Genomic DNA, 22410 nt, shown 5'->3' on the forward strand with positions numbered 1-22410 from the left:
CTGGGCAGGGCATTTTGACTAACGGTGGTACAAAGCGTCAGTGCAACGCAAACTAAAATCATTACACTCCCATATAGAGGTTAAAGAGAGTCAACAGTGACGGCAAGGGCTCCTTAAAGCAACATTGAACTCCAGAGTTCAGAGCGAGCTCGACTGCTGTGGTGACCCTACATAACCTGATGTTTAGTGTCACATTCATATGTATGCACGTCATCATCGCTGTCGGCTGGAAACCTTCCATGTCCAAAACAGTTTTAGTGAATCAGGGAAAGAAGATCCTTTGTTACAATGGACCCAATAGTTGTTATTTAGTCACAGGCTCTTGTTAATACCTTTTATAAAACCCACAGAAACACTTTCACTTTAAAACATTTTCCAAAATAGTGAAAATAGCAGATCTACAAGTCCAGGACACGTTACGGACGAAGTGGGGCATTCATTTATGGGGGGAAACGTTGAAATGTGGAGATACAAGGTTTCTGCCCGACAACGGCGATATCTTATCTTTTACCTTTCATGTTAAAGCTGAGGTCACACAAGTCAAAACTGGGTCACATGATTCACTCTATTAGATTATTACAACAAAAGTAACAAATATCCGTGAGATAATGGCTGGGATCCTGTACCGTTGCAACATACACGTGTCCTGCTTGAATATGTATCTGTCTAAATATTAATGGCCATAATAGAATATCTTTGTATGCATGTGTGCTGCTGCTTATATGATTCACTTTTGAAACTAGCCATTGAATTTATTCTAGCAATGCAGCTATTTTACATAACTTTGGTTCAAATAATTTGGATACGTTCAAATAATTGAAACGATAACAGACTAAATAACTGGGGGGAGAAAATGTAAATAACAATACATGTTTAAAACATGAACTTTGCACTTTTACCACACTTTCAGCATGTGCTGTGTGCTCAAACACAGCAAGAGCACATTGTGTTATCATCGCCCCTATATATATATATATATATATATATATATATATATATATATATATATATACTGAGTTCAGTTAATAACTGAGTTAATAACTGAGTTCATAGATTCATTGTAGATCGACTATTTATTTTTAATGAAGAGATTTGGTTGTTGATGTGGAAAGGCTATCCAAATACAGTTGTAACTCAAGTCCATCTGATTGAGATTTCTTTTAAACAAATGGAACCCTGCATAGGGTCATTGTGGTTGTGGTTTCTGTGGATTAGGTCTCGGCTGAGCAGACCTAGGCTATGATCACAGTCACTGTTGGGGGACAATGTCCGTCCCCATCTCCATGACCTTTTTAATCCAGGACACATAATGAGAGACGCGGATGAAGATGTTGGGTTGTCCCGGGTGTCCACAGCGCCTCATGGGGATGATGACTCCCTCCAGCACCCAGCAATCACTGTTGGGACAAACCAAAGGTCCCCCATAGTCCCTCTGTAGGGGAGACACGGACACACAGTTCAATTATACACGTGTGACTGTGTGATTATCAAATTTGACTTGTCCATTGGACAAGTGACTCTTGGTTTAACTTTTTCTGTGACACTTCTAGCGGCTAACAATATTGCCATTCCGTTTCAGGAAAACCGAACCTCGTGTTATTCTGTATTTCTTTAAAAAAAACTACCATACATCACATATTTATATTTATTTTAAACCTACTGGCATCTTTCTTTGTGCTAAACGAGCGCTCAATCTTTTGTCTCGATGATTACATGAAACATTTAAAACATGTTTTAAAATCAAATAGATGGCCTGGTCTATTGAGAAAGTATACTGTACATGCCGATCGATGAACTTCTGTTAACTTGTAAGCCCTAGAATGTCTGTGATTTTACATACATTTCATGTATTCCAAATAGACAGCCATAGATCGGTCCTATCCATGTACGGTTAGCAGACCGACCTTGTCTGCATTTAAACTTGTAACACTGCGTGTGTACTCACCCAATAATTCATTCCTAATACTTTGGAGTCGTTTTGGAGACTAGTTTCATATCCATTTGAAAGTTCTGGCAGAAGAAAATTAAATATCTCCACTTTTCCACAAGCTGCACACGGACAACATTATCTCCAGCGAGGGGACCTGGAATGAGTGCACGACTGAACATTTCAAAATGTTATTTGGGAAACACAAAGGTATGGGGCACACAATTGGCAGGTGATGTGATCAATTTCCCCACACCAATCATACGCACCTGTCAATTGTGTACCCCATTACGTTTGTGGTTCCCACATCGACTGTTCCCAATGGAAGTTTTTATATTGTCAGTCCAGCAGTCATTTCAGGTCCGGCCTCGTCACTGTTGTCTGTGTTAACCCATTCTGACCTGAGATCAGATTCATACGAGGTTTCCACTGGACACACACTGGTCTGATTAACCCATTCTGACCTGAGATCAGATTCTAAAAATGTCAGTCGCTCTTCGATTTTTCTAAAATAGCAGACCTACAAGCTCGTAGCGCGCCACTCGGTGGCGCGCTATGAGCTTGTAGATCTGCTATTTTTCAATAGCTAAAGCATAACATGATGCTAACACCAAAATGGGTGCCCGGTCAGAATGGGTTAATCTTGTGTTAATCTTGTGTAAAAGTGGCAATGTTTTCTGCCAGAACTTTCAAATGGATATGAAACTAGAGCACAATATCTGACTCGAAGTATTACATTTATTTAATTATTGGGTGAGTACACACGCAGTGCTACAAGTTTAAATGCAGACGAGGTCCGTCTGCTAACATGTAATGATGATGGTGTAGTAAGTGTATCTCCAAATTAAAATTACTTGTGTGGTTTGCTTTTTGTTTGTAGTGCCCTATACTTAATCATTCACAAAAGCATCAAAAGTAGCAGATTTGTGCCACGTTTCGAGCTTGACGGTCTGCCGTTTTTGCTCATTTTGAATTTTAATCCAAGTTTTGGACATGTGAGGTTTCCACCCGTCACCGTTAGAGACGATATGTATTTCTAACCACATCGTCCCTAGTTTGGCCTTCATCATAATTTGAACAAATCTGCAAACATTAAGCGAACATCTGAATCTGAATCGGTTTCATTGTCACATGATCATACTATAGGTGTAAAGAGAGGAATGAGGGAAATGTAACCAGGCCTCCCTGAACCCTGGTCAGAATCCTCAGTGTGTGGCCACCCGCATACACAATCTGTGTCAAGTTTATGGACTGCATACTACAGTATATTTATTAGGCATCGATGGACAATAAGATAATATCAATGTAGCCTCGTTCCCAGCCTTACTCATCTGCGAAGAGAAAAGCCTGGTCACGAGTTTCACGACCTAATGCAGAGAGGGTTCTGCTGGAAGTGTCACGCCGGAACATCAGTCGGACGTCTTTCCCCCGGATACATAATTTTTCCGACCGATCACAACACTCGTTTCATTCACGGAGAACGTAAATAGATTTGTAAAGCGGCAACGTCATTTCCTTTGGTGGTAAGGTAATTCAGCCAAAATGCTGCTACTTCCGTTAAACCACTCAACCGGCCAAGTCTTGCCCAGGATGATATCAATGGAGGATAACATAAGGTGGCTAAAATAGTCATAAACCACCACAGTTTGCCAGCCATGGGTAGGCAACCCGGCCTGGCGGAGAACTGTGCTCTAAGGAGCATACACCCCACCCTGGGAAGGAGCTGGTGATTATACCTACCTCACACACACCCACCCCACCCTGGGAAGGAGCTGGTGATTATGCCTACCTCACACGCACCCACCCCACCCTGGGAAGGAGCTGGTGATTATGCCTACCTCACATGCGCCCACCCCACCCTGGAAGGAGCTGGTGCACATCTCGTTCTCTCGGACACGACCCCGGAAGTATTTGTTGCATTCCTTATTGCTCAGAACGGGCATCTGAGCCACGTTGAGCACTGAGTCGTCTCCAGTACCTGGAAAACAGAGAGATGGAGACAGAGAGCTATAGTGTAAAGAAGTACATTTACTTGAGTACTTAACTACATTTTATGAACATCTGTACTTGGGCATTCATATGTCTTGGATACGTATACTTTCACACGCCTACATTTAGTAAAAGGTATAGGGTTCATTTTCTATAATTTCTATAATACATTAAAATAAGTGTTATATATACTAGGGCCTTACCCAGGACAGTGTGGGTAATGTGATATAATAGATCACATTGATTGGGAGGGAATTGTTAACGGATGATCTTTGGAAGTTGGGTTGAATTTGGGCCACGGTGGTGGTAGAAAGAAGAGGAGAGAATTGGTAGGCGACGTGTTCAATATTCCGAAATTCCGATGCTGCCTGTCTGCCACGCACCCCCCAGAAATGTTCCCCGTGTGGCTCTGATGCGAGACGCGGTCTAATTCCAAAGGGGGAGGTGTCGCGTGTCGGTGCGGTGGACAGGGCAAGGGGAGTGTTGCAACGAAAACGGTGACCCATACATTAATCTGTGTCCCTCCCAACATGCATTTCACGTGTGATGCGTGATCTGCGGGAAGATGGCGAGTGTAGGAGTTGTTGTTTGGCGAAAATGAAGTAAATTAAAATAGTGGGAGCAAATGGTGGTGCTGGCAAGCAGTGTACATTGAGGCTGTCCATGCGTCGTGGCGTTGTGAGATGGGCTAAGGAAGGTCTTATTTTTTAAATGTAGGAGAAAGAAATGGGATCTTTTTTACTCTTACTTTAAAAAATAGGTCTGTGACCCACAAATGGGTCCCGACCCACTACTTGGGTACCACTGATGATGATGATGATTTTTATTAACATTATGCTTTTATATTGCAGTTTCATCAAGGATATGATGCAGACAATTCAGGACCAAAGAATGATTTCCATTGCACTTGCCTTTAGTCTCGCCCCAGCCAGCGATCTCACAATACTCTCCCTCTGGTACGATGTAGCGCTCAGGTGGAAGACAGATTTGAGAAACACGGTCATTAATTTGGACGGCGCTAGGGGGGAAATGATTCATAGGAAAATGAAAGGTGCTGTAAGTGACAATGTTTTATATGTTAAATAGTTTCCAATATGAATCATTGCTACACAGTGTTTGTTCAGTAAGAGGAATATTCCCAACTCTTATCTCCAACAGAAAATACATTTTCAGGTTGGGATACCTATTTCATCATGGGACACAAAATTGGAGCTGAAATTGGTTCTCTCTCCTGATGTTGATGAAATTGGCAACCCAGCATGACCAATTTTGCCCGGAAGTTGACTAACAGCACTAGTACATCTGTGGCCAAGTTAAATACATGTGTACTGATTTAGAAGGCATTTGTAATCGCCCTCAAGTTTTAAAGGGTTAATGGGTTAAATAGTACAAAATAATACTTGTATATTTCATATGACAAAGTATACAGGGCATAACCCATTCTGGGCGGGAACCCCTTTAGGTGTTTAAACATTGTTACACTTTAGCTATTGGAAAATAGCAGATCTACAAGCTCATAGAGTGGCACAGAGTGCCGCACTACGAGCTTGTAGGTCTGCTATTTTTTTTAAATCGTGAAAATGTGGCACACATCTTTGAATGATATATACTTTCACAGCGAACGTTTTTAACTAAAGTCTTTGCTTCTGGGGAGTCCCTGGAACAACATATTTTCAGATGGGGGTCGGTGGCCAAATACATTAATTCTGGGGGTCCTTGACATGAAATATTGAGCACCACTGATTAAAAACATGAGGTATTTCAGAAAATGTTCGACGTCAGGCCTAAGGAATGTCCCTCTCTGTTTTTGTTTTGTTATGTACAGTCCAGACTGTGTCAATACCCACTGTTCCAGCTGCAGCATGACCAGCTGAGACTCTGAAGGTCCACAGATGATCTTGGTGAGAGGGATGTTCTGCACGTCGGGCTCTCCGTCTTGGGGATCACGGAACAACGTCCCCATCGTCGCAGAGTACCCTGGGAGGTCCACGTAACTGTAGCGCACGCACACGCACACACACAGGCACAGGCACGCACACACACACACACACACACACACACACACACACACACACACACACACACACACACACACACACACACACACACACACACACACACACACACACACACACACACACACACACACACACACACACACACACACACACACACACACACACACACACACACACACACACACACACACACACATTTTATTCACAGGTGAATTGTGAACAAAATGTGAAAAACAATGCAAACATTTTCTCGGTTGTAAATGGATCATGTTTACCAGGAGGAGAAGCACTGCTTGGTGCTGATCACCCATCTGGGGTTAACCAGTGATCCTCCGCAAAAATGGTTTCCTTTCCTGGATACGGGGGAAACAGATAGGTCACTAGGGCTTGGCAAGCTCTACCTGTACTTGTATTTGATTTGATATTCTGTTACCTGTTATTTTCAAAAGATTGTTTGTATACATTTTATTCATTCATTTAAGAACTACTTTTGGTACTTTAGTACTGATACAGTATTGATACTTTTACTTTAAGTAAAACATTTGCGTACTCTTTGAACCACTGGTTTGAACCCTAAAGGCTCCCAGCCCTATGTCTGGGGTCATATACAGTAGCTCTGTCTGAGGCCCAGCGCTGCTTCTCCCTGACTGACCTGTCTCTGAGGCTCACTGTCCACGGAGAGTTCCCAGGGACTCCATTCACAATGCGCAGCATGGTCCTGGGCAGGCGATCATCTCTCTTCCCGCACTCGCTGAACTCTGGGTTCTCTTGTTCCCCAAAGCGCACATGACAAGACACAGGCACGAGAATGGTTCAGACTCATTAAAAGACAGACAGACAGACAGACAGACAGACAGACAGACAGACAGACAGAAAGAAAGAAAGAAAGAAAGAAAGAAAGAAAGAAAGAAAGAAAGAAAGAAAGAAAGAAAGAAAGAAAGAAAGAAAGAAAGAAAGAAAGAAAGAAAGAAAGAAAGAAAGAAAGAAAGAAAGAAAGGAAAAGTAAAGAAAGGAAAAGTAAAGAAAGGAAAAGGAAAGAAAGGCATAATGAGGTTCATTTTAGGTTGGTATTGTTATTCATGGTTCGGCTCGTATGCCTTCAGAAACTAACCTGCTGGTATAATTGTTGGTTTTTTCTCTCCAGCTGTTCAAAAACAAGAAACAGATGAATCGTTAAATTGCCTGTCAACACAGAAGAGCTTCTGATGGATTTGCACTTTCTGAAGGGAGGTATTTTGATGAGTGTGTAGAGCATTTGTATGCCCCCCCCCCCCCCCCCCCCCCTCATATGAGGGGTATAGTAAGAGAGAGCAGTGTTCTATATTATACCACATTGCTTGATAGCACAGTAGTCAAACTCCGTTTTGGGATCAGTGGTGTAGCACCACGGTCCATGCTGGTCGCCATCTGGGTTACGGCAGTAATTCTCTGTCAGGTTGGCCTCAGGGTGGGTCCTTGGGTTGATCCTGGAAGATCATACACCAAGCTTTGAATCTTTAAAGAAATCACAGGAATCACTCGTCCATGACCGTAACAATGTTTAGGTCAGCGGTTCTCAACATTTTCTAGAACAGGGCCCATTATCGCAAAAGCTTTTGCGGCCCACCCATAATGTCCACTTAACACGGCAGCCGATATGGGTGGTTCACAGGTTGAGAACCCCTAGTTTAGGTCATGATAATTACTTCGCTGTTTTCCTAGGCTGTGAAAACCACCATTGCATTTACGTCTTAGTAAGTAAAGTAAGCCTTGCCGAGCCATTGGGCATGAGCCTATCTCCTGTTTCTGTAGCGTGAGGCAGCTTGATACAAGTACATACAAGTAAATATAAGTACACCCAACTGGACATGACGCTAGTACTGTATGTCGCAGAGAATTACCCCAATCCAACCGTTGGATTGGGGTCTATGTGTATGACCCGGGCCTCCCTTATTATAGGCTGCTTAATTAGTACAATACAAGCATAGAATAATTCCATAATTTGATAATAAAACCGAGTAACAAAGAATGAGCCATGAATGTAATACTATACTATATGTAAGTGTGTGGCATGGTACAGTAGGTCAGCTGCTAGAGCACACGGTTCTGAGTTCAATCCCAGGCAGTGCCAACTCAGCGTATGAGCAGCATGGCATGGCTTGGTGTGCCGTGAATACCGAGAGCTGATGGTAGGTGTTGCACCCCACCTCAACAGTCCATTTCCCAGGGGACTCCTATAGGAACAAAAGAAGAAGGAGTACTCACGGGGGCGTGGCACGGTCTCCTGCGGGAGGTTTGCACATGCGCAGTGTAAACTGTGATGATAGAGTGATCCAGCAGCGGTAATAGCTTTGCTTCTCCCCCGACAGATGTTTTTTATTATTATTATTATTACAGCCTACTGCTGCACAAGTTTGGGCATTGTGACATAGTCAATCAAATGTGTCTTTGTATACTGTAGAAAAGCATTTATGTGTTTAGGTGTTGTGACCTGATTGTGAATGTGAACAGTGCACACTGCGAGAAATCAGCCCCCATCAACAAAGAGTCTAAGACAGTTATGGAAAGTAATATTATTAAGCATTGGAACATACATTTTATTTCAGTTTTAATATGTCCATTCATTTCATGTTATAATATATATTTGCATATCTGATCTTAAATATGGGGCCAGAGGCCTCTATGTGTCGCCCATCAGACTTCTATTTCCAACCAAACACACGCTGTATTAGCACCTCTGCTGGAACACTCCATCATGGCAGTTTGTGTTTACACTGCCCATGTGCCACCATGGACATATAAACATAGAACAGTTTGTGTTTACACTGCCCATGTGCCACCATGGACATATAAACATAGAACAGTTTGTGTTTACACTGCCCATGTGCCACCATGGACATATAAACATAGAACAGTTTGTGTTTACACTGCCCATGTGCCACCATGGACATATAAACATAGAACAGTTTGTGTTTACACTGCCCATGTGCCACCATGGACATATAAACATAGAACAGTTTGTGTTTACACTGCCCATGTGCCACCATGGACATATAAACATAGAACAGTTTGTGTTTACACTGCCCATGTGCCACCATGGACATATAAACATAGAACAGTTTGTGTTTACACTGCCCATGTGCCACCATGGACATATAAACATAGAACAGTTTGTGTTTACACTGCCCATGTGCCACCATGGACATATAAACATAGAACAGTTTGTGTTTACACTGCCCATGTGCCACCATGGACATATAAACATAGAACAGTTTGTGTTTACACTGCCCATGTGCCACCATGGACATATAAACATAGAACAGTTTGTGTTTACACTGCCCATGTGCCACCATGGACATATAAACATAGAACAGTTTGTGTTTACACTGCCCATGTGCCACCATGGACATATAAACATAGAACAGTTTGTGTTTACACTGCCCATGTGCCACCATGGACATATAAACATAGAACAGTTTGTGTTTACACTGCCCATGTGCCACCATGGACATGGACTGTGGAGCGTATGTGCTCAAGGGAGGGAAAAACTTTCCCGAGATTCTTTGCGAAGCACCGCAGAAGCATGAGCGTGCGTCACAGAGCGCATGTTCGGTTCTGTAAGTCCCGGAAAAGATGCACTGTGATTGGCCAGTAATCACTTGGGTGGCAGCGTGACGTAACATGCCTTCCACACTTCCGGCGTACTTACCAGTGTAAATTCTTCCGCCCCTGCTTCAACACACATCGCTCCCAACGATGCAGCTATCTATTTATACCACGGCCTGTGAGTATTCCTTCTTTTTTGTTCCTAGGAAGACTAGCGAATTGAAAAGGGGCAACAATAAGCCACTCCTATTATTTACTTGTTTTATGCACATCAAACAATAATGGTTAATAATGTTTTAGTTCAACTCAAATCAGTAGCCCAATCTGATGACCTGGTACAGTGGTTCTCAACCAGTGGTCCGGGGACCACCAGTGGTCCTTGACGGGATTCCAGGTGGTCCCCAGTTAAATGATGGAGAGTTGATAATCAAATGGACCCTTATAGATCTTTAACTCTTGAGAGTGTAAAATGATGTAAAATGTAGAATAATTGTTATTTTGTATGTGCCTGTTATCTCTCCTACATCAATACAGCGTGGAATTGTGGACACAATCTTATCCAACGACAACTAAATATTCTGTTTTGGATCTGTGAGGCTATGGGCTGGATTTTGAAGGTGCGTTTTACCATGTGGTAATACATAAATTGGCCTCGCTCTGCGCACAATCGTATTATGAAAGCCTTATCGTCCCGTGTTGAACGCACACACATATGGAATACGACGTTGCTGAATATTTTAGCATTGTGGGAGTGTCCATATGTTAATTATTTTCGCTTTGCGCAATTTGCTATTAAGCCCCTTGACCTGCGCATAACGATTAGACGTGGGTCTAGGCACCTCATAAACGCAAAAAGAATTTAAAGCACTGTTTGATTTTACACTTGAGCGGCTCTGGGACGCTGCTGGAGTGTTGCCAAGTCTGTTTATTATAAGCGGCTTCTTTTTCTGTAAAGTTGCTTGTAAATATTGGTAGTTGTGGTTGCTTTTCTTGTTTCTAAAGGTTTCTCCTAATGTTGTTTAAACCAGTGATCCTCACACAGCACATTCCCATGTCAAGGATCCCCAGATTAATGCATTTGCCCAACTTAAGGACGGCTAATACAAAAATGTAATTAAAATGTTACTTTTGAAAATAGCAGATCTACCAGCTCACAATGAATCACATTCATTCATTAAAACTATGAACTCTGACTGCAGGCGGATATATAATGATCATTATAACAATGTGCAAGAAAATATTTAAATTTTCTTTATATTTGTGGACAATCAAAATATGTTTTTTATTTTAATGTGGTGTCATTAAAATTAATCTGGATATAGCAGACTCACTATCTAGAAAATAAAAACATGGCACTTCATTTAAAATAGGTTACAGACCCCTGTTATATGCGCTTATTTTGGGATTATTTTTATAGACCTATTTACTTGTTTCTATGAGACATGGCAACAGCCAGCAAAAGACGCATCCATTCTTTTTGAAAGGTTGAGATTAGAAACGACCATAATTATTTCATTTCTCAACCTTAAAAATAAATAAAAACATCTCCATAATCCTTGAGAGGTTTGCTTTCATACGCTGTATCACACTCGATCCAAGTCTTCTTCAATAAAATGCTACGAGCGAAGACCATACCATCACGGGCATACGCACCACGCATTCAACTCATTACTCATTTCAAATATAATATAATTATAATTTTAATTAAAATATAATTTTACTGGTGTTTCTCAATAGAAACAACTTATTTTGAGGCATAAAGGTGACAGCATGCAGTGCAATAGGAATAATTAACCCAAATGTGACAAAGTCATATGTCATGTCTTCTATGGTGCCAGCCTGAAGAAATGTAATAATAACGATCCCCAAAGTGCGCATTCCGTATGTGACATCAGCTGACTGGTAAAGAAAATAGTACGGACATGTTGATTGGGTAACTCTCAAACACGCCTTAAACACTCCCATGACTAATTCAAGGCCGTTTTGCGCACTCCACGGGGTGTCGAAAGCGCTTCTTAACATGCTTAAAATTGCAATATGACATACCTCACGCCCCCAGCTCATATTACTGTAATAGGTAAAACGCACCTTCAAAATCTAGCCCTATATCTCATCATCCATGGCTCAAATGCTGAATAAATGGGCCTTGATGTGAAAAGGGTTGAAAATAACTGACCTGGTACAGTATATCACACACGACTTTGTTCAGGTTATGTGCAAGTAAGTACAGTAGAGCAGTGTTGTTCATCATACTTAGTTCTGTGAGGTGTGTTAACGTTCCATTTCTGGCACGTGATTCCCTTCCTCGTCCTGCGCACCATGCCCTGGTAGTTCCTGCCGTTTTCATGGTAGCAGTCTGAAGGAAACAACAGGGAAATAACAGCAGTATGTGAAGCACTTGAGACAGTTTAGACCCTCAAATGAATACCACGTGTATTAGGTGGTGGACCCCGATCTGATGATATGTTGTGCCAGGGACAAATCTCAAAGATTTGTGTTTTAATTTTTTCATAATAGCAGATCTACAAACTAACAACACGTTGCAACGTGACGTGTTGTGAGCTGGGTACTGTACAGTAGATATATTTTCAAATAGACAATGTATATAGGGGTAAAGTGGTTAAATCTAATCTAAAATGATGCTATATTAACTAATTTAGCTGGGGGGCACTTGGACCCTCCTCAAGGACCCCTGGGGGACCTCATGTTGAGTCACATGAGTATAACCTAGCACGGATGATGCTCTCTTGTCCTCAGCTGCTCTTTAGGCTCAACGGACCAGCACTGATAAGCACAGGAGAAGCCACTCTCAAACCCTCTCGCTTGTCCTGACCACAACCGAACAGCAGGGGGCGACGTACCCTCAGCTTCGATGTCGTCTGCACAGCGTTTGATCTGCAGGCAGAGGACCGTCCTCATCTCAGGCACAGACGTGAAGCACCAGGGAGCCTCCGATCCGTCCGGGTTACGACAGTAGTTCTCCTCCAGGCCCCTGGTTGCAATGATGTGGTAATTATGGGAAATAGGGATTATAGGAGTCCTCTGCAATACATTTAATCCATTAAGACCTGAGGCCGATTCTACAAATTCCCTCTAAACCAGTAGTTCTTTCAGGATTCTTTTCTAAAGTGCTCAGAAATAAAAACGCTCAACATGCGCTGTAGAGTTGCTTAAGTGGGTTTAAGTGGTTTTAATCCTTGATTAATTCAGTTAAAGATGAGGTTTACCCAAGGAAAGTATTTCCTTGAAATATATCAAAAGACAGTGATTGCTAATTAAATGTAATATTTAAGTTTTCCCAATGTCTCTGATTTGTTAAGATGGAATATCTGTCAAATGTTAAATATGCAATGTATTTGGAATTCAAGTTCAACCATGCAAATCTTAAAAGAAAAGGCACACAGCAAGTGTAAGGATCTACAATCTCACAACACATTGTGGTGTGTGACACATTTGCGATGTGCAAAGCCATTAAGTGGTTAATTGAAACACACTCTCTGTGTCATACGCATTGTAGATTGTAGATTTGTGTGTGAGCTTAGATCAGCTATTCTTGGATCCATCGTAAATTAGTCATTACTGTCATCCCACAGAGGTCTGTGTCACTCACTTGCATTCGTATGTGTTTGGGTAGAAGGGGTGTTCGTGAGGGTACTGGGCGTCCCACCGCTGGCAGGGGATCCCCGACGTGGTCTCGTTCACCTTCCCCCGGTAGTCCTCCCCGCGGCCACGGAAACAGTTGGTTGTGTAGCTGGAGCGATGGCGCTTCTTAGGAACCACAGCTGGACACGAGAGGTGAAAATGGGTTGCATTCTCAGACACTGACGGAGCTTTGAGGGAACTTACTTGACAATTTCAACTATGATTGACAAATGAGTATTTTGGGTTTTGGGTAAAGAAACACCCACTGGGTGGTGGATCCAGAGCCGTAGAAGAAAAGAGTGGCGACAACGCTTTGATCTCGCCACAAAGTGGGGTGCTATGTTCTATAGTTCCAAACAACAACAAACTATCCCATTGAGAATTAACTCTTCCGCATTCCATTGTTACAATGGGAGTCAACGCTAGTGTTGTCACTCTCATACTAGATCACGCTGGGCGGATCAAAACAGTAGAACAATAAATGATTCCACTCTTATTGGGTCTCAGGCAGCAGAACAACCCTAGCATGTTGTTCTCTGTCATGGAACCTTATTGGGTCTCAGGCAGCAGAACAACCCTAGCATGTTGTTCTCTGTCATGGAACCTTATTGGGTCTCAGGCAGCAGAACAACCCTAGCATGTTGTTCTCTGTCATGGAACCTTATTGGGTCTCAGGCAGCAGAACAACCCTAGCATGTTGTTCTCTGTCATGGAACCTTATTGGGTCTCAGGCAGCAGAACAACCCTAGCATGTTGTTCTCTGTCATGGAACCTGCAGTCCACTAGCCTCGGAAACCCAGACAAGCGGTCCACAGACTTGGACATCCTCTCTGTCCCCAAAACAAACAAGCAAACCTTTGGAGACAGAGGCTTCAATGTGGCAGGCCCCCCACCCTGTGGAACTCTCTCCCAATAGAGATTAGCCTGAAGAAGGCAATATTATCTGTCCGAAATGTTGGTGTCTCTGTGTCCTCATTAAAACGTATGCATTGGCAGCTATGAGTGTGCGACTATACATTATTTTCACTCAGTATTAACTCTCCCGTTGGCTGTGCATCCTTTTGCTTATAGTGCCTTGAGAAGACACCTATTCTCTCAAGGCTTATGGCATATAGTTGTTTGTTTGTTGGTTGTTCATTTTATAAAGCGTCCTTGGGTTCATGAAAGGCTCTATACAAAATGAAAGCTATTATTAGAAAAACAAATCAAATCTTCACACCAGAAAGAACTATAATCCAATATTGTGGAATTTATTCTGTAACATTTGAGCTTTTCCTCAGACGTTAGGGATACTCAGTGCCAGCAGCCCTATACCGGCGTAGGTCAAGGAGAGACTCCACCTTCACTTGTGTGAAATGTCAGCATGTTGGTTCCATTTGTACACTCTCAGAGTTACGGAGGTCCATGAAATTAAACAAAAAGATTTGAGAAGTCAATGTCTTACTGCACTTGCTGATCTCACAGTTCTCTCTCTCCACATCAGTCTCTGTGGTATAACACCAGGGTACTGGGGATGCATCAGGATTACGGCAGTAGTTGTCATCCAAACTCTTATCTGGATACCTGGAAAACAGAGTTCAGTCATTGAAGAGTGCAAACTGACTGTGGAAAGTGGACAGACTAAGTAGTGTAATGGTTGGTGTGGGGAGTTTGACACAGGTGTGGGGAATTTGCCAAAACAAGCTTATGCTAGTCTTGTCATGGCAATGAATTTGCTAATTTGGGCCAGAGCCTTTTCTGGTGGTACTAAACAGCCTATCCGACCGACAAATGAAATTAAGTCGGTGGGTCGAACAGTTCTTGAGATACGTGGAATACAGACAGAGAGTCGGTGCATTTATTGTAAGATGTATGTCAAAACAGTGGAGATGTTTTACCTAATATACCAAACTGTCTGTGCCCCAAGCACACCAACGGGCAAGGCAAAATATCAGGGCACACCTGCATTCATAGTTAAAAAAATATATATATATATATTCAGCAAAGATATTTGGTGTAGACGGGGGACCCCAGGGGACACCTTTCAACAAAGTATACAGGGGTTAAGCAGTTATGAGCAGTAGTAGTACCTTGAAACAACTTTACAAACACAGCTTGCTTGAAGAAGTTTCTGGTCAACGTGGCAAACTGAAAACAAAAACCTTCTGCCAATAATGTCAGCAATTATATTTGTTTTCTCCTCCATGACCTCCCTTTGAAATAAATAATAAATCATTTATTGTCAATTAATTATCATGGTTGGGTCGTAACAAGCACGGTTCAGTAATCTGGGGTCAAGGCTGAAAACGTTGTGCACCCGTGACTTACTGTATACAAAATATAAGCAATAATGTCTGGCATGTACTGTACACATAAACATGCTTTTTCCGGTAATTCACAATTATAATTTGGCCTATATCAGCCACTTAAATTAAAGTTGTTGGCCGGGGTCCCCCAGTGGTCTACTAGGGTCTGCTCCTTTATCCCCTCTACACCACATTTCTTCGCTGAAAATAGCTCGAGAATAGATCAATTTTCACTTATTTTCGTGTTTAATATTTTTGTTTTTGTTTACATTTATATTATAACCCACCTTGAAGGGACAATGAGCTTTTGGTTTGCTATTTTAGAAACAAATTGAAAGAAGACGTTCTACATTCTAATAATCAGTGTTAGTACAGTAGCAGCTCCAGAACCTAGCTGTGTAATATGTTACACAACAGTATGGTTTTCTTAGTTCCTGTAGTCGAGCTAAAAGAGCTAATAGTCATCAAGTATAAACACTGTATAAACACTTTGTATAAAGTATAGTGTTGTATAAATACTTTTCGGGCTGGTAGATATGCTGATGAGGATGCTGCTGGTCCCATCTCTGACACTCTCTGCCACTCACTGTGTGGTCCACTTGTCCCCTGTAGTCCTCTCCATTACATGTAATGCACACCTCTGTATAAGGACAATACTCCGTTACATGTAACAGTGTTTCTATGCAGGTCTGTGTGGGTCTACTGCACCTGCTTGCAATCTGGTTGAGTTGCTGGCTGGCTGGCTACACACCTGAATGGTTTTGTTTTTGTTACTGTTTTAATTGCTGTGTCTGATAATCCCATGTGGGATGGGTCAAGAAATTGTCCGGATACGAAAATAAAATATTAATTCATTCATTCATTAATTCAGTACCTTTGTAAGGACACTACACATGCATGTAAGGGTGCATTACATAAGATACCCACATTCATAATACCCACATTCTACATGTTCCCAGAAATACATAAAAATGCAGTTAATCCTCCGGGCCGACCCATTATCAGTGGCATATATTCCATTTCTGAACCAGCTTCTCAATATATTGACCTCTTTATCAAACCGCTTGTCTTTGATCTTCCAACATAAAAGACAACACAACACAACACACTCAATAAAATAGAGGAGATCAAAAATATTGCATTTATGATGATGGATTGGAATCAATAAACCACTTTCTACAGTCCAGGATGGATGACAATCCACCAAATGAATTTATTCAATCATTAACGGAATGGACGCTAAACAATAATGTGTTTGTTTTCGAGAACACGCTGTTCAGGAAAAAACGGGCACAGCCATGGGTGCCAATTTCCCCCCCAACTACACCTGCCTTTTCTTGGGACTATGGGAAGAGAAACACATCACAATCTCCACAGAGACTAAATAATTTGGAAGTTACATAGTCGATTTTATATTCTTCTACAAAGGGGACCTACAAGACATTAATTGTGGAGTTCTACAGTTATCTCAACTCCACATGTGACAGCGTTGAGCTGTCACATGTGGGACGGCAATAGAGTACAGCCAGGAAGAAATCTAAACAACTTTTGAAGCCATCGTCAGGGGAGCTGCATAACAACAATCTTCCATAAGAACACAGGCCGTAAATCCGTAATACGATTTTGCGAGCTGACAGCTTTCAAAAACATTCCCTACGGAAATGTCAGCATCTCCGACGCATCTGTGACAAAGCAGAGGATTTCTGCTTTGCACCATTGATTTGCCATGCAACTCCTTGCAACAAAACAATTTTAAGTTCAATGCAACTCCTTGCAACTGCCATTGGGGATAAAAGTACTTGCATGTTGCAAGGAGTTGCATGTCGAATCATGGAGCTGTCGCTTATTAGAGCATGGGTACAAAGACCAAGAGTTAAAAACATCATACCACAAGGTTAAATCTATGGACAGAAAGACTCTTTTGTGTAAAAAACTAAAAATACCACACAACCCAAATGTCTATTTTTATGTCAATTTACTGTATAGTAAACAGTCTATCCAGATCCGTAACATCATTAAACTTCCCTGAGTATATAGTACTCTACACACGGGTCACTGTGTGAGAGCCCCTAGCCCCCTACCCTACACACAGGACACGCTTATACAGCCATTTACCATCAAAGGCTTCCTTGCTACATAAACCTGTTGGTAATTGTCTCCAACAGGCCGAAGGCATGGGGAGAGAGTATGTTTTGCACTCCTTCCGTCCATGTGTGTGTCCGTCCGTGTGTCCGCCCATCCGTCCGTCTGTGGACAGCTAATCTCCGACACCGTTGGCTTGATCGCAGCCATACTCTGCACACACGCTCCCTGAATGCCACAGCTGAACCTCTGCCCCAAGGTTTTCACATTGGCCTCTTATAGCGCCACCAGGAGGCCGCTTTGGGCAAAACCTTCTTTTGGACAGTACACCTACAGATTTGGTCCAAACATCACGCAAATTGGTACACAGTATCTCTAGAGCCTTTCAACGAAACGGGTCTTTCAGATTTTTCAGACTCCATCCTGATTGGCTGATTGGCTACCAAAGTTCACAGGAGTGCACGGTTTCAAACCAAATGCCGCAAATCATGAACACGTCGTGTGATTTCTGTGAAATTGTCCACGCACATTCCCACTAGGCAGAATGCCATTGGAACATTTTCAACTCAGCCTCATGGTGGCGCTATAACTGGCCAATTAGTGTTTTTACCTCTACCTGCAGGGATCTGTGTAAAACAGATGCTCTCCATAGTCATGTGATCAAGATGGGTTTGTTTGATTTCTCATAATCCATCCTGATTGGCTACGATTGGCTTCTAAAGTTTTCAGGAGTAGCCTGCTTTGTACCTGTGTTTATATTACTCCTAAACATCACACACACTCCTATCCTCCTGGTGGAGACCTGTGCCTTGGGACCTGGGCACTTTTTCTAGTTTCTCCTGTGGTCACTCTAGCAATGTACCTAAAACAAACTATTTTTCTGATCTGTTTACAGCTTTAGGATTAAGACATTATAGCATGAGAAGTGATGTATGTGTGAACAGAGTGGGGTGTAGGGTACGGTACCATCTTTGCAATGCGGGATGTTGCAGCTCTCGTAGCGGCGTTCTGGGTCGGTGGTGTAGCACCACGGCCCGATGCGGTCCCCATCTGGGTTCCTGCAGTAGTTCAACTCCAGGCCGTTACTAGCCGTGGGGGTCCACCTGCAGCAGATGGAGAGGCCGCCTTTTAAACAACCCCAGGACTAGAAGTGACACAAGGATAACAACACAGCTCAGAGGATTGGTCTCACCTGTGGTCGTGGGGGAACTTTGACCACCACTGCTGGCAAGTGTGTCCACTTCTGGTCGTGAAGACTTTGCCTCTGTAATCTTCACCTTTGCCTACGATGCACTTCCGTACATACACTTCAGGATGAAAGAACATCATTTAATTTCAAACCTTTATTTAAAAGGAGCACTTCACTCAAATAACGAATTAGTTATTTTCTATCAATTACACACCCCATGAAGCCTTGAATTCATTGATGTTTTTTCGCATTCCTAAGCCAATAAGATGACCGGCGGGAGACTCAAAGAGGAGAAGAGTCTCCTATAGTGAGTCTCCTACTGACCGATGACCCGGTCGTCGAATTATTGGCTCAGGAATTTGACAAAAACAAAAAGTCATGGGGTGTGTGACTGTAATTTTTGGGGGTGAACTACTTGAAAGGCACTGGGGTTATACCCTCATAGACAGTGAAGTTGAGCGAGCAAAATAAAAACAATGGCAGTCGGCACACAATGAAAAAATACCATAAAATAAGAAGACATAGACAGGAAGACGCGTGAAAACAATAACTTTCACATACTAATATGAAAGTAGGTTAAAACACTACAAATAGATACACAATAGAGCGTGGTCATAGACTAGTTACTGTGAAAACAATGGCATAGAAACAAACTTTAAAATGTGTTGAAGGGCATTCTTCCAGGAGTCTCGGGGGCATTAAAAGAAAAAGAGGATTTGCTAAACTCGGTGTGAGCCCTGGGGATTAGAAGTAAAGGTAAGAGAAATCAACCCACACAGCAAACAGTTCACGCACTGCTGGGAACCTTTAGTAAACATGTTGTGACTCATCTCATCTCACCCTTCTTCTCGTACAGGTCACAGTTGACATTGCGCTTGACCTCTGCGTTGCTGCCGTCGCCCACCCAGGGCAGGTGCTTACAGGAGATGACAGGACGGGTCTCGTAGTTGAAGGCTCTAGGGTTGAGGGATGTTTTCACAGTCATGTTTTTGCATTCCAAGAGTGGTGGAAAAAGTTATACTTTTTCTTTCTTTTCTTTTTTTTTTACGTAAGTAAAAGTATCATTATACTGCAATGTAGAAACACACTCAAATTGCACTTGAGTAAAGGTACAAAAGTATTGGCATCAAAATATATACCAGTACCAAAGTAAAGTAAAGTTTGTAGATCGGCTATTATCAAATAATTTAAGTGAAATAGTAGTAAGTACAGTACTTAGTACAGTTAGAATAGTCACATGTTTCTTTACAGCATGGCTTTGCAAGAGGCTGGCACAGTCTGTGTATGTGTTAAAAATGTTGCAGATCGACAAGCTCAACACTATTGACTATTCTAACAATGTGTTTCAACATCATGAATATACAGTAGGAAATCAATGCTTGTGCGCTTGATCCGGTACAGTACTTGAGTACATGTACTTAGTTACTTTCCAGACCCATGTATTCCACTCAGTAGTAAGTACTGTGTGAACCCTGGCATCCTTATTCTTGGCATGTCAAAACATTCAGATAAAGATTGGTGAAAATTCACAGACAATAGCAGATCAATACAAGCTCACGACGCATTGTGAGGTTGTAGATTGGCTATTGTTGACAAGGAGATTTGTAGAGGGAAACATTTGTGCCCCAAATAAATGGTTATTTAAAGGCATAGCCTAGCCTATGTAACTCTTATTTATCAGCCACTGGAGTAGTGTGGTGGTGTTTACTTGCAGAGGTTCATCGCCCTGTTTTGGCGTTTTCACTGTTTGTTTTTGGGCAACCAAAATAAACAGCGAAAACACCAAAAATACAAGTGAAAGGTAAGTGTACCAGTTTCTGCACTACTCCCGTCACCCGTGGCTGATGATGACTGCTTGTATAGAGGGTATGCGCATGCATAACGTGAGTGGTAAATCGAGTGGCAAAGTGAGTTTGGATGTATAGGCTGTCAAGGCCAGAATGACGTTTTTTGCTACTCAGTAGGCGTTCCCGCAAAACGTCCGGGTATGATGATGTCACACGCCTTACCCTCTATAGATGGACATGCCTTCAAAGGACCATGGTCTGAAAGGTTCCTTCCAGTATGGAACAAAAATGGTTCTTAGATGGCATCACTCTGAGTCTGAAGAGGAACCAATGTTGGTTCCAGTTGGCACCTTTTTTTAGAGTGGCATATAGGCCCCTAGGGACCCCGGGCAACAGAATGCATGGAGTTTGTTGTGGTTAATGGCCTTTCGAGGAGTATAGGACAAATCCTACCGGCACTCTAATGACTGTGCGCATCTAGCGGAGCAGTCCTCTAGGCCCAGGCCTGTGAGCATGACAACCCGAGCAGAATTCCACGATGTGGGAACCAGCTCCCTCCCCTCTGAGCGCTGGAAGTCATTCAGTGCACTGCGATGCCCTGGAGTGTGCAATGGAACAAGACAAGTACACACTACTTATGGCACTATAACACAGCACTGATCCATTTTGTTGCCATTTTTGTGCCTATTTTGCCATTGCAAAATAAAGACTAAACCTATAGCCTATACACTATGCACATTATTGGTACATCAACATTTGGGAATGAGCCTGCACACATATAACCTTTGGACCAAGAATTTGCAAATGTTTGTGAAGCTAGTAAAGCAGCCTGCCCAATACAGGATAACATCATTAATTATCGAATTACTACTTCAAATAAGTACAATAATTAACACACATGTCCTAACCCTAACCCAAGCCACTATTTCCCAAATAATAATAAAAATAATTAGGCTGGTTCACTTATTTGTTATCACAACATAACATTACAATACAACAACAAAGGGATGCTACAATGTATAGGCCTTAATATCCTATTACACATAACAGAGTGCTCAGTGTAAAATATAAACATCTAAATAAATATTTCTATAAGTTACAGTGAATTGCAAAACCTTACCCAGTGCCAGTCCGTTGAAAATTGCCACAATACAGAATACTAAGTGCTTCATTGTTCCTCTTGTCAATGATCAATGTGGGAGAAAAAACTAAAATAAAAGCGTTCCTCTGACGTTTCGTTTTACAAAATAGTCCCAATATGTCGGCTAACGAGACGGCATAATGACACAGGACAGAGACAGAGCTTACCTAACCAAAACTACAGTGGGCGTGAAAAGCCACGGTGTTGTAGTAAGCTATCATCTAAGTGTTTAGATAATAAGGCTTTGCCTTATAAAACACAGACCAGCCACAAACGAACATTGATCAAACAGAGGGCCATATTCCGGAAAACCCAACACCAATCAATACGTGCATTAATCATTAATGAAGGAGAAAATCACGAAATGTGTCTTTCATTTTACATTATTTCTCCCCGCATACACTATATTCCTTCTGATAACAACATTGTGGCACCGTACCACTACCACACGTCTACAATTGTTGTTTTTGTTTGTCAATAGAATAAAAAGCATGTAATACTTGTTGTAAAGGCTAGAGGTCAGTATAATGTCTCATTTATCATATAGAACAGAAAACAGAGTATCTGTTGGTCGGCAGGTTGAATTGATTGAAAAGTTGACCATATTAACCGTTTGCAGAAAAAAGCACAAGAAACTACAGTTCAATAGGTCCAGGCTACTAAGAGGATATACAACACAAGAAAGAGGCTTCCATTAGTTATTACTCTTTATTAATATATTAATATTAATATTAATATTCAATTAAACTGTTCAGGTTTTAGCAC

The 22410-nt window shown here is 42.0% G+C and overlaps 1 protein-coding gene across 1 annotated transcript; it reads right to left on the bottom strand.

Annotated features, from left to right (window-relative positions):
• Positions 1-1249: 1249 nt before the first annotated feature.
• On the bottom strand, positions 1250-21676 carry mst1 (macrophage stimulating 1; the record flags this gene model as incomplete). Its single annotated transcript, XM_080790689.1, has 18 exons — positions 1250-1432; positions 3766-3905; positions 4828-4934; positions 5764-5910; positions 6210-6287; positions 6587-6701; positions 7046-7078; positions 7264-7400; positions 11773-11875; positions 12381-12511; positions 13130-13301; positions 14606-14724; positions 15966-16086; positions 18495-18631; positions 18721-18835; positions 19558-19673; positions 20958-21135; positions 21625-21676. The coding sequence occupies 18 exons, from the start codon at positions 21674-21676 to the stop codon at positions 1250-1252; spliced, it is 2184 nt and encodes a 727-aa protein (XP_080646815.1).
• Between the last annotated feature and the right edge of the window lie 734 nt (positions 21677-22410).

This window comes from Protomyctophum bolini, assembly GCF_963924005.1.
Source record: "Protomyctophum bolini genome assembly, chromosome: 2".
Taxonomy (NCBI): domain Eukaryota; kingdom Metazoa; phylum Chordata; class Actinopteri; order Myctophiformes; family Myctophidae; genus Protomyctophum; species Protomyctophum bolini.